Source organism: Perna viridis, chromosome 15 (genome assembly GCF_037379345.1).
Source record: "Perna viridis isolate PV_CMFRI_1.1 ecotype Kerala chromosome 15, ASM3737934v1, whole genome shotgun sequence".
Taxonomy (NCBI): domain Eukaryota; kingdom Metazoa; phylum Mollusca; class Bivalvia; order Mytilida; family Mytilidae; genus Perna; species Perna viridis.
This window is the reverse complement of record NC_142459.1, coordinates 22,287,726-22,302,068: the sequence shown is the minus strand read 5'-3', so window position 1 is coordinate 22,302,068 and position 14,343 is coordinate 22,287,726. Positions and strand designations below refer to the sequence as shown.

At 31.6% G+C, this 14,343-nt stretch overlaps 1 protein-coding gene across 1 annotated transcript; it reads left to right on the top strand.

Annotated features, from left to right (window-relative positions):
* Positions 1-4,928: 4,928 nt before the first annotated feature.
* LOC148597480 (uncharacterized) lies at positions 4,929-11,802 on the top strand. The gene is made up of 8 exons (XM_088563862.1): positions 4,929-5,019; positions 7,837-8,023; positions 8,718-8,806; positions 9,489-9,563; positions 10,060-10,074; positions 10,406-10,423; positions 11,178-11,195; positions 11,526-11,802. Exons 1-8 carry the CDS (start codon positions 4,977-4,979, stop codon positions 11,666-11,668), a joined length of 588 nt encoding a protein of 195 aa, XP_088419988.1. The 5' UTR covers positions 4,929-4,976; the 3' UTR covers positions 11,669-11,802.
* The last annotated feature ends 2,541 nt before the right edge of the window (positions 11,803-14,343 follow it).

The following is a 14,343-nucleotide window of genomic DNA, read 5'->3' as shown; positions in this document are numbered from 1 at the left end:
AATTTCGAGGATTTTTAAACGACTGTTGAAAAAGATGAATATTTATCATATGGGATTCATTCAGCCCCCATGTCATGAAAAAAAGATTGAAGGTACGCTAATCGTTTTTTTCACTTACTAAGGTTGTTTTTTTTTAACATTCAATGTTTACTAATTGGAAGGTATTCTGTTTATTCTCTGGATGTCAAGCTTTTTTTTGTATTTTTTTGGTGACCTTTTTCAAATATATGTCAAACCCTTAGTGTATTTATGTTTGAATTTAAAATTGCTTATTTGGTATTTCCTGTTCTTTTTTCTTAAAAAAATGCCAAAAAAAAAAGATTTTCAATTATCCCTTTAAATGTAGCATCATTTCGACTCTATTGCTCAATTAAAACGTTTTAAATTTATAATGATTCGTATATGCTGTATCGTAAATCTAAAATCATTTATAGTATAAGTGGAAAGTTTCAATGGAGCAAAGACTGTATTGTCTTCATCGCTTTTCAACATAATTAAACGTGGTTTTCGGTTAACTATGTATCTTCATATGTTAAAAAGACCTCGATGCATTAAGAGGTTTTAATATTCTCATTTATCTGATCGGGAATGTATTATAAATAACCCCCTTATTGTTTACACTTCGTACAGATATATTTGAACTTATATTGGCAAATTTGTTGTCTTTCACTGACAAGGGAATTATACTTGTAATGGTCTGTTTTTGGTAAATTCACTTTACCTTAAAATATGCCTGTTTTCATGGTTCATTGCTATAAGAAACATAATAAAAAAAATAATGCTGTCAACGAAAATTGTCAGCATTTGCCATTTGGGTATACATTGGTATGTCAGGTGGCGAAGCAAAACACTTCCAAGGAATATGTTTCATGTCTGACTTTATATTAACGTCATATATCTACCATTTAGTTTTCTCCATTCTTAATTTTCAAAAGAAAAATACAAATACTCCTAGTAGACAAAACCCAAATGATGTTAGAATAAGCGTACATATTTTTTCTACTAATTCAATCTGCTATATAGCAGAGCTGGCCCAGTGGTCTAGGGCACTGGAGCCTGGCTGACCGAGTGGTCTAGGGCGCTGGACTTTGTGCAGGCAGTATTGCTATAGGTGTCACAGCAGTACGATTTCGAGTCCCGCGGAGAGAACAACTGAAAATTTGCATCGCAAATTTCACATTTCTAACATTGTTGGGCAATTTTCAGACACTTTTATAAGTTTACGTTCTCGTCCTTGTATCAATTTGATCCGATGGAGCAGTGGAGCAAATAGAGTCGTCACATTCTGAGACGTTATATATATATATATATATATTAACACAATTCATATTGTGATTTATTTTATTAGAATTAACTTAATTCGCAAGACACTACCTAGTACAGATCACAGTAAAAATCATGCAAATCATATAATTGTTTGCATCTTAAGCACAATGCCACTAAACAATGCCGGTGGAAACAGATACAGTGGAACGCAACAAATGTACTAACGGACCCTCTGAATTTAAAAAAAAAGAAAATAACTTTCAGATAACATATAATTTACCAAGATCTCCTGACTATCGACAGGTGCGGGGTAGTTAAAGTAGTTTTATAAAACCTTATAGACCATGACCTTATAATGTATTAACGATATAGTTATGATACGATTTTAGGCACGATCGCTAAACAAAACTGCAGGACGAAAATTGAAAGGACCCAAATATTTCACTGCTTGAAAGATCATTAAATAATTATGATTATATTACAAGTCAATTTAAGACACGATTGGAAATTCAGATTGATCGCAGAAATCGCGAAATCAGACTTTACAGTTAACAGTTTACAAAAGGAAAAAAACAAAATTAATTTAAAACCTTTCAGACAGCCCTCTCAGAAAACTCAAGACCCTATTAAAGTCGGGAAAAAGTCCACGATGGCGTCTTTTAAATGTATCCGAATATTACGAAAGGCATGTCTGCAATATCTTTACACCATAGAACTAGCGTGAATTGTTTGAGATACTCTCGTTCACTTTTGAGATTAGATTATACATGAAATTGACAATATGGAAGATTAATCATTCTTGACTAGGGATTTAATTGGGAGGTGCATGTATGGTGCCTTTAAAAATACAGATCTGTGTAATGGAAGGACTAGAGTACTTAGGTAGCACTCCAGCTAAAAAACATGTAAAATATACTACATGGTTGACACATTTAATTTTTTTTGATATTTCGAGCTCCAATTGCAAATTATGTATGTAAGTCTCGTTCTAATTTCATTTTCTTTATCGGAATTTCCGACGTAGAACATATGGAAAACCAAAGACCGATCTGCATTTAATTGTTTACTTCCGGGTACTCGAAACGCTGTATTTCAATGCAAAATCTTCTATTTTATTATTATTTTTTTTTAATATCATTATCATGTAGAAATATATTTTGTCATTTTTTTACACAAAAAGATGTTTTGGCTTAACACTGAACTCAACGCTCTCTAAATGACTTAACTCCATGCTTTTGAATGGTAGACTAGGACCCGTTCTCGTGAAATCACGCGGTCACATGACGATACTGACATACCTTATTACCATTTTTGAAAAGACAACTAATTATCTTTGTAAAATTGTCGTTAATAACAAGAAGGAGGAAAGTAATTCATGGGTTAAATTTAACCATTTAAGTTCTTAAACACTCAAACATTCTTTTCCCGATTTCGTATTATTTCCAAATCTGTCATTTATAAGTTTTAATTCATCTCCTTGTCGCGAATGGCTTGATAATAGAATTACAATGTATTCTTTAATTCGTGTCAGTCTTTTGTTGTAAGAAATCAAAACTCTGACTATTATAATGCATTAAAATACATTTTCATGCATTATTTTGTAATCTGTTTGATTAATCGCGTACGTGTTATGGATCACATGTTCGTGCAAAGAGACGAGATTTTTTAACACGTAAACAACAAAAATCTTATCATTCATATTTCCATACAGCCCGTGAATGGTATGAACTTTCCATTGACACCATAGACCATCCCTGTGTATCATCTCCTTTCCCTGAAGAGTAACTCTCCATTCCCAATCTCCCAGAAAATCCCCATTGCATATTTGTGTAATTATTTTTAATGAGTCATTCAAATTTAATTGCATGAGTGACTAGTAAATCAGAATAATAACGTTGTGTAACTTAATCTAATCTTTGAAATTGTTAAGCATTGTATTAAATACATATGCAAATGCGGATGAAAATGCAAAACGCACTTTAAATATCAGCTTCCTGTATTCTGTTCATTTCATTATAAATATATATTGATGATGTAGCACAATTATTGCATTGTTTTTTTTTCACAAACAAGTTACAGTAAAAATGTACAAACCTACACCTTAGGTCACTTTTCAATAGTTTTGTAAAAGCTTACACTTTTCAAAGTCTTGAAATTAATTTAAACCCATGTCAAATTTTGGTGGCTGTAGTATATAATACATTATTTTTTTTCTTCTAAAACCTAACAATTTTAAACTTTGTTATCATTAAATCACGGTCGAAGGGAGATAACTGTTTTCCTGGGTTTTACTAAAACACGATTCTAGACTGATATCAAATATTATGTAATTGGTGTCTTAATTTAATGATTATAGTTTAATTCAGATTGATTGATTGATTGATGGGGTTTAACGCCCAAGCAGCAATATTTCAGCTATATTTTGGCAATAAACATGAAATGGAATGATAAAAAGAACATGAAATGATGATTAAATAAAAAAAAAGATGGGACACAAAGATAATAGGGTCGAAATATTTTGATTGCCACCAGAAAAAGGAAGGGATGGGTAGGGTCGGGCAATTTAGCCTCCTGTGGCGAAGCGCAAAAGTTCCTACTCCGAGAGAATATCACAACAGGGTTCTTTAACGTGTGAGGAACGTGACATCATTTCCCAACACGGTGCACCACTATGGTTTGCGGTCAGGTTTTCCGTATTATAACCTGACAACCCCAGCATGTAACATGCCAGTGGTACCCCATTTCACCGCCTGGGGTATCCCAGTTGTTCTGTGGTCAGAGCCTCTAGCCCCCGGTAAGGTTACTGAGCACTATTTAGTCGCCTTTTACGACAAGCTTAGCGCTGCTGCAGGCCTATGCTTTCGACACCCAGACCTGCACGGGGTAGTAGGTGAATTTATCAGCATTTTTAATGACTCGTAAACATAAATGAAAAATTGAACTACAAGTAAATTAAAATATTCATTTGAATTACCTGATTAATAAAAGTTAATGAAAAGTTGAACAACAGACCTCAGTTAAATCCCATAATATGGGTGGCACAACATTATCTTTTCCCACTGAAATTTTTTATGTCAATGTAATGTCTGTATCATACAAAAGAAATGCATTTAATCGACAATTCATAGCTCAGACTATTTTTTTTAAGATACCGAACATAGCAACGAAATTTTGGCAACAAAAATCAATTGTATTGAATTTCATTGATTTCATTGTCATGTATTTCTCTCGAACCGTAGCAGCTGATATATACTCAACATTCAACTTTGAAAAAAAAAAAGATGCATTTGTGGTATAAAATTCGTGAAGTTATGATGAAAACCAAATTCGTCGTATGTCACCCTATTTGTCTGTTTTTGATTGAACACCCTCATATAATAACTCAAATTAAATATAAGTTTTATACAAAGAACTCTACTTCAAAGCTCATGCCTACATTACTCATTCCTCCAATATATCATAGAGTATGAAGTTCACCTAAAACCAGTACTGTAAAAATGCGTTGTTCGAATATATTTATAACATTATAGACAATAACCTCTATTATCAGTTATGATAAGATTTATTGTGCTTAACAATCACCTTTTGATACATGATACATCTGAAATAATTCATCATGGTAAAAACATATCTATTTTTATATATCATATTTTCCAGTTTATAAAACAAAGTTCGAATGAAAAAAAATCAGTGTTAACGGAGTGTTCAAGATGTTTCTCTTTGCGTTTTGTATCCTGTCATTCTACAAAGGAGGTTAGTTGTTCCAAATTATTCCTTTGTCTTTCTCTGATTGAAAATTTATACGATACTAGTAGTATTTTTATTTGTTTTAATTACAACTTTGTGGAAAAACACAACGAGGTGAATAGTTAAAGATGATCTAAATCGCTTTTTTATTGGAAATACATTTGATACATCCTGCTGTATATTAAAACTTACCGAGAAAAACTAATTTAAAATCGGAAAATAATGCAAGCGTATAAATTGTCTCAATTGGATTCAATTCTCCAAATTTACAATTAAATCCTTAAAAAAATTACAATGAATTTTCAGTTGTATTTTAGACCAATATGATTCTTTTTCTCCAATTCTCCTCTACTTATCGGTACAATTCTACTTTTCATGTCGATTATTTTTTTCGGGACAAGATTATACTTCTGCCAGACAAAATCTATACTTTCTCGAAAAAAATTATAATATGTTTCAAAAGCACTTTTACAGGAAAGTGTTGAATATGCTTTGGTGACGTACTGATCATGCTCAAAATGGGTTTTAAAAGGTGTAATGCTAATATATATATATATATATATATATATATATATATGATAAATCTGTTCACGCACACACACACACACACACACACACACACACACACAAAACGGTTGTAATACAAACATGAGAACAAACTTGTAAAAATAAAGGAATATGTTTAAGAGTTTTAACAAATGACGAATATACTTTTGTATTTACATATATTCAAATTGAACACATGCATTTTATCTTCGTGTTTCATTTTGTCACCGGGTATTTGGTCTATATAGTTATCTTATGTGTTGTGTGTGTCTGGTTTGTGGAGTCATGTTCATAGAGTTTGTTTAACCATTTCATTCATGCATATTATTCATGGTCGTAAATCATATATATCTTGATGTATAAATTGTCATTTTACGTTGTAATATTTCCATTAAAAATAGTTTAGTATCGAAACAACCGAAATTTATTATTTTCGTTAAATGCATCAACAAGTATGAATATGTTTTTTAGCAAAGAAAAGCACAGTTTTATTGTTTAAAATGAGAACATCTATTTGAATTGCTACCTGTTTGTACATAGACACATCCAGAAATTAAATTCCAGTATCCTTGCATTGACACGTTTTCTGCAAGAAATATTTCCAGTCTTTAGATTATTTTTGTGAAATGGTTTGTTGAGAAGTTGATATAGCACTCGTGGTATAGTCCTTTAATTCTTTTACAAAATACTTGCATTTTCTTTCTACGAGATATATCACGTTATTGTAAAAGACATACGAGTATAATAAACTACATTTGAGTTAATAAATAAAAAAGGGCATTAATAATGGAAAGTTACATTGAAAAAAGGGTATTTCGAAAATCAGTCATTGATCTATTTTTTTTTTATTTTGTTAACCATAATTTATATCACAGATATATAACTCGGATCGTGTAAACGTATCATCTGTACGAAGTCCGATACACCATATACTATTTACGATACATGATGTATATTTTGCGATACACGGTATTCGATCTGCGATACACGATATCAATATCTTTCGACAAATGTTAAACTCCCGTTATGAAATGTTTTGATTACAAATGAAACTTGGAAATATGAAAGTCGATTTTTTGTTGAAAATGAATTTATTTGAATTAGGTATGCACCCCTTTGTACGGCAAAAAAAATCAAATTATATATATTTTCATTAAATATTACTGTTTAAATTCTCTTAATATTACTTAATCTCTATAACAATGGCGGAAACATTAAATCAGAATTCAATCATAAACATTATTAATATCAGTAGTTGAAATCGGGTAATTTCGCATGAAATAAGAACCCCAGGAGTCAGACTAGTCTGACCCCGAATTACGTCATATTTTATATACCCTATTAATGAAAATCTCGCAGTATTCCAAATTTTAAAATACGTAAGACGCCGAGGCTTCATTCCTTGCATTGTATATGGTAAAACCTCTCGATGATGGATTTAGTTTCCTCTATCGATAGTTTTGGTTTTGAGTACTTCTTGTATACAACTAATATTTGGATTTTGATCTTCCTACCTATTTGATTTTAATGCTGCTGATGAGAGGTTACTCCTAGAAACACATGTACAGCATATCGAAATTGGTATATTTTGAATGTTTTGTAATTCGCCCTACTTATAGTCAGAATTCTGGGGAAATTGACTCAGGTTTTTTTCAAACATATTTCAAACAAAATATTTATGTTTTTTTAATGGAGATCTAAAGATATAAATTGTTACTTCTGGTTTCTCTAAAAATTGAAAAAAGTGCATGTTTAGCCTGAAAATGCCAATTTTCATTATTTATGTCGCATTACAAACATTATTTCTTAGTTCATCGGCTAAAAAACCATATAATTTCCTAAAGTTCAGGTAAAAAAATACACCCATTAAAATTCTCAAACTTTCTATAAAAACATTCCACATTTGGAAAAAAAATGTAGTGCTTTAGGTGGATGCGATAACTCTTAACATGCCTAAAAGTTAAAAAAATATATGTTTAGTCTAAAACTGTCAACTTTCAATGGAAACATACATACTCCGTACATGTAGGACAATCTTGCAGCACGAAATTATGTATTGACCAATCAGTTCGTTATTTATAACATTTCCCATCTACCATTTACGATATACAATGTACGATACACGATTTTCGGTACACGATTTACGTTATACAAAGTGCAATACACGCTGTAGGATACACGATGTAATATGTACAATAGAAAGGTATGTTTACATGATTCGAGTACTGTAAAATGTGTTTCTATATATCAATTCTATAGTCTATGGTCTCTCTGTAGGTGAAGCGTTGGGTCCTCCAGGATGTAATTACCCATGCAACAGACACGTAGTTGGTAAATATGTCAATCTCATAGGTCAGGAATACAAAATCACAGAATATTCATGTAACCAGCCAAATGTTCTATACAGAAACACAGGAGAGGCAGTTGAGTGTGTGGAACAAAAGGGTCCATTCTTGCTTCAGCGGTAAGCATAAATATTTGTATAATAGAACCAGTCAAAACAATTGTTTCAAAAATAAATTCTGATTGTGTAATTTGACTATTTACACCACCAGAATCAAGAAAAATGACAATATTATCCGTATCATGTTGGGGCGTTGAGTTATAATTTCATTGAAATTCACTGGAAATAAACATTTCAAGGGCAGATAACATTTTATTGAGCAAATATAGTGGTACAGAGATCAAAAATGGCCTTTTCGAATAGAGAAGGTATCCTTCAGTGATATTACATTGTCAGATAAGTAGGGTTTTCACATGCATGTTTCTGGCTTTTCCCATTTTCCCAATTCTTACCAACACTTACACTTAATACTTGAATGTAACCATGTAATACTTAACGTACAATTTTCTTCCTTGATGCATACAATTTGTGACCTGATAAATAAAACTAATCCGCTTGAACAAATATGCAATTAATTGAAATATTAAAAACCTATAAGCAGGGATTGTCAAATAATTACAAACGAAACGGTAATGACCTCTTAGAAATGGGACAGAACAAAATGCCATAAACTTATGTCATTGTCAACATAGGGTATTTTTTACAAGTTTAATTCTATTCTGAACAACAAAATTTGTTGTGAAATTCCTCGCAATGTATATTTCAGTCGCAATGATAATCAGTGTATAGGTAAATTTCTTTTACTTTACTTTAGGCGTCAAGGCAACCAGTATAGGTGTATGAAGGGTTTGGCTTATGAGGCCGCCGGAGCTATATTTAAGCCTTACTATGGAAAACCATGGAGTAAGTTTTTGGAGCCCCAGTTAGATGATATTTTGTTTTCTTTTATCACAACTTATTGCATTTGACTATGTTGTATCTTATAATGTCTACGCATGAACATTTAAGTATCAGCATCTGCAGTCTCTGCAAGAATCACGCAGTGGTTGAAATATGGTATGACAAACCCCACCTTTTTAAAAATTTACTTTGTCTATTTGCACTATCAGAATTAAGGAAGACAAGATTTCCCTTAACACATTCGTAAACTGAGTTATAAATTCATTAAAATGCACTGAACATGAAAATTACAAGGGCAGATAACTTTGTCAAAAACCTTTTTTTTTCTAATATTCCATTGAAAAATTATCCTTTAAATCCTTGAATGAAATCATACAGACCATTCGGATCGGAGGGATATTGACATGCGCGTTTCTGATTTTTTCCCCATTTTGCCTCATTCTTACAAAAACTTTAAATCAATAAGTATTTTCTTTGATTATTTTCTGTACAATTTTCAATATGAGAGAACGGTTACATGTACTTTTTCCTGTTTCATACTTGTTCTATACGACATAGTATGCATTAAAAAAAAGTTTTACTGTATATGCTCTGAAAAAAAAAAAAACCAATGTCAATATTACTTGCAAATAACATGCTGATTGATGATAAATGATTAATTGTATATATATTTTATTTCCATAAGGAAAATATAAGAGTGTTCCGTCAGTTTGTGAAGTCTGTGGCACTAAAGATGGGTGGAAGTTTTTCTTGGATGTTGGTCAGTATAAGTTTTCATTTTTCATTTATTATTCAATCATTTGATATCATTGAAATTTGCATAGGCCTTGGTTTAACGATGTGTTTTGTTTGGTCAACAAACAAAACTTTAAGTAGTCACGTGGCCTTAACACTAAATGACTTTTTTTATGTGGCTGTTGGAACAGATCGAAAAAAACATAATTTGTGTTCATTTTTTAATTATGATTTATATACCGGTAACGACTTTGATAAGTTTTCACTTGTTGTTTCAACGTCTATTTAAACAACTAATAAAGCCCACCCAGGACATATTTACAAAAAACTTTCAATGAATTGTCCGTGAGACTTGTACATTTGTGTACTTCATATCATCTCAAATTGAGAAGTGTGAAAAAAGCTACATATAAGATTAATACATTTTTAGACTTGATATAATTGAGGCATTAAATAAAATTAATTCACATTTTGTAGATATTGTCATATTTTTTGACGTTCTGTCTTTCTTTTTTTTTCAGCCCCAGGAACATCAGGTTCGAATAGATAAATGGTTGTTTTATGTTTAAAAAAAGCCTTCCGCTTCGAATAAAGGGGTGTATAATTTCTACAAATCCTTTACTAGAAACATAATGATATTTTTAGTGCGGAAGAACTGCTTCAGTGGTATCACCTTAATTGAATATATAGCATTGAATTGTTTTAACACTTCTTTTAAATTAAATCGATTGTTCTGTTCGTTGTTTAACTTTTATGCGTGTGCATAAGTAGCAGTGACGTAATATTTAGAAGTTAAAACCAAACTGTCAAATTAGCTGTCCAATATTAAAGATAATGTATTGATATCTAATTTGTATCATATTTCAGACAAAGTGGTTAAACGAGGTAAGCAAAAATTTTATATATGTTTTATTTCTACTGTAAAGAAGTCGGTGATCATGCGTGGCATATATATTGTATATTTGGCTAACTGATGGTAGGATAAAAAAATATGTACATGAATATTACACATACACACTGTTTTTCCAGTAGTTCAGTCACAAAGATATGTGGATAAAAAATACTGCAAAGGTATCAATTTTGGCGGATCCTATTAAATGAATATATTCGCAGGTAACAATTTTCGCTAATTACAAAAAAAAAATGATATACGTTGAATAGTGTTAGAAATCAGTTTCGCGGTTTCTTTTTTCGTGTTTTTCAGTCCTACATTAAATTAGTACAACAAAAGGTAATACAGTAACAGTATTGGATTTCTTACTTATAAAAAACAAAACAACAAGAACAAAGAAGCCTAAGAATTATATAAAAAAGCAACAAAAATGGTTGTTCTTTAGATTTGTTTTCAAAACAATGGTAACATTATCGAAAATACTTTAGAACTGACTAAAAATGTTCCTAATTTTCTTGCTGCAGAACTTCTCTGATAAGGTTGTTATTGATGACTACAGATGCCTTATATGTCTGGCTGATACTGGGACGACCTAAAATGTTACGTTTACGTGCTTAAACACGTTGCTGTTGAGCTTACACAATGCTCGCTATATATTTATTTTCTTAATGGTTTCTACTTGATATATGAATCGACCTGTATGCATGTAGATTTAATTATTCAATATATATGGTAATGTTCTTTCAGCTTTGGCAGCTATTCCACGTAAGTTGAAAATGCAACATTTTCTTGTAAAACAATTTAGGCAATTCATATATTAAAAGATTTTAAAATTATTCAAACACATTTTGTATCTTGTATGTCAAAGCGTTATAATATGCACTATATAATATTCATGCAATAGTATTTTCTTGCAATAAAAAAAAATTTATTGCTGAAAACAAACATAAGTTTTCATCTTGGGATTTGTCGTTCTTTATTCATGACATTCTATTTTAAATTTGTTGTGTTGAATAAATTGTATTTGTAATCAATATCGTCAAGCAAGCAATTCGTTTTTTTTTTTGTATTAAATAATACTTTTTGACATTTTAGCGGTTGGATGCAACGTTCCACCTGGATGTCCAAAACAGAACCCGTATGTAGATGTTGTATGTCCACACAAAGAATGTTCTGGTGATGGCGGTGTAAATTGCAAAGTATGCTACCGAAATGATCTAGGAGCTTTCAAGTACTAATTTAATAAATATTTGAAAGAAATATTAAAAACATCTTAAAAAAAACTTCAAACCAACCTTAAAAGAACTTTCACTATGAACATTTGAATATTTTCCCTAATAGTCTAATTGGTTTCGTTTTGACAAAATCAAATAAAATATCATCCGGGAAACTGAAAAGATGATGTTTCAAAAGAAAAACAACATAGGGAGCATGCAATAAGGAGTATCACAAACCCCACCAAAACATTTGGATGGGCAGATTGTTTGTTTTTTAGATAATTTATGCTGTTTGTTGACAGCAATGTGACTACAGTCAAACTTTTTTTGAGACAATGGTCGTAATTTAATACTTTGACAGAATACAATTTTGGGAGAAGTTATTGTTTTGGGTTTACAAGCCGTATCTAGAATGTCAATGCAATTATCGCCATTCTAAGCAATTCGTTATTTCATACAATGAAATAATTAGAATGGTACTATAAGTTAGTGAGTTTAGGATTCTGACCTGGCAACTTTCCTCCTATATTCCCTTGATTACTCACTCATTACACTCAAGCTGACACCTTTTCGATTTGAGTATCCTAATGAGGTGGTTCGATGTATTGAACAATTGTTAAGTGAAATCAGTTATTTCGGATAGTTATTATTTCGTAACATCGAATTCGTTCTATATCGGACAAAGCGTTTTGTAAAATATTGACAGATGTGTTGTTTCAGAACAAAATAAAAACAGATCAGAAACACGGATATTGGTTGAAAGAATAATTAAAAAGGTCATTAAATGTGAAAAAACCCATCCCCCCAAAACAAAACAAAAAACAAAAACGAAAACAAAAACAAAACCAACATTTAAAACGGCTACAAACCACTTTTGTCACTTCCCATAGACTTCAATGCTAATTTCACCATGTTCAATGAGTTATGGAGCTGCTACCTTTAGTTTAACCGAAAAAGATTATACATCACCTAAAAGCTGCATCTGTACACTGATAGCCTTAATAATTGTATGTGGGGTTTACTACCTTGCTGTGCGACACCTGCTCCTCGAAGACAAAGAGCTAAAAATAGAATGAGAATTCCCCCTACATTTCACAAATAGGGGTTTTCATGCAGAACTAATAAAAGTATTTAATTCAGTATGTTACAGTGACCATTTTATGTCGATATAAAGAAAATATAACTCCTTGGCAAACACAAGCTCACTTGTGCAAATTGGGTGGCACCTTTTCCACAGCAACATAACACAAATGCACTAAAACTTGTGTAGGACTATTTTTGCATACATTCTAATAGCACATTGGTTGAATTAGTGGTACGTAACCTAAATGTTTCGTTTCTGTAAGAAAAATGCTGTGGTTGAATTATTGTATGGAAACAAAACACAACTAAATTATTGCAGAGTATCAAGTGAACCAAGATTCTATACAATTCATTTACAAGACATATGCACAACAAGAAAATTGATATAATAAAAACCACCCACTTACAGAGACTGGCACTTAATATCTAAATCACTGCATATACGATGTTTCCTGACAGAAAAGATACGAGGATTTATTCATTGCATGTACACGAAAAAACTTGAGATAAATAATACTATTAACATTCTAAATACAGGCCCGTACATGTATCTTGATTTAGTGTCAGAGGTCGACGGAAGAGAAAAACTTGTGACTTAGTAATACCACAAATGCAGTGATTTTCCGTTTCACATCGTCAACTTTCATTTACGGTAACATCCCTTCAGCATTTGCGTACGGCATCTTTATATTACAACTCATACCTTATGTCAGAGCTTGTCAAAACTACGTCATTTTTTTGTGAGTGTGCTTAACGTCTTTCAGTAAGACTTCAGGACCAGGGTTATATTGCTTCAAAATTAAAATCATCACTACAAGATTTGTAAGGTCGTCATCATAAACTCCTTGATCCTTATGATGTACCAATTTGCACTATGAGAATCGATTTGTTCAGCGAGTCATAGTTCTCTCCATCCTCTATCGGTGACCAAGCACGTGACATTTTGTGAGTAGGTGTTTCTAGAAAAATATGCTCATATACCTCTGTTTCTTTGAACTCCTTATTTTGGTCATTTTTTTTTTCTTTATTTGTTGTGTTAGTTTATGTTCTCTATATATTTGATAGCGTTTTATTTTATTCTTTTGATAAACGTCAGAATCAAGGTTTATTGGCTACCATTTAACCTACATTTTGAAATATTGTTTTTTAGATAACATTCAATTCAGGTTAAACTATGAGATAAAATGTAAAAAAAAATTGTCATTGAAAGTAAACACAGAGAATCAATTAGAGAGTTCCACATTCTTTTGTATAGCGTATGCATGTTCCGTATGTCAATGTCTGTGTACCATGTTACATGTGCCATGCACGTCTTTTCCGTGGACGGTGTCCCGTGTTTCGCTCATTTTTTTCTTCCTGCACTTGTTAATGCGGTTATCTCCCACCCTATATTTTATGTAAAATTCTTCACCAAGCACAGAAAACTGAAAACTCCCCGGTAAAGAATTGAAAAACTTTTAAATAGACTCGTTCGTAAGTGATATAGTTACGATTTTTTTTTCACATTGCTAAAGATATAATTTTTTGTATCAACATTGATTTGCTCATAAAAAATAACAAACTGTGTTTAAAAACAGTTTTTGGAATGACATGGTTTTCGTCCTTTAGTGTTT

Bases quoted from the DNA above. Each gene is read 5' to 3' on its own strand.
- LOC148597480 (XM_088563862.1), top strand. From the start codon at position 4,977: ATGTTTCTCTTTGCGTTTTGTATCCTGTCATTCTACAAAGGAG. The intron at 5,020-7,836 runs GTTAGTTGTTCC...GTCTCTCTGTAG, and splicing joins CCTGTCATTCTACAAAGGAG to GTGAAGCGTTGGGTCCTCCA. The intron at 8,807-9,488 runs GTAAGTTTTTGG...TATTTCCATAAG, and splicing joins TTACTATGGAAAACCATGGA to GAAAATATAAGAGTGTTCCG.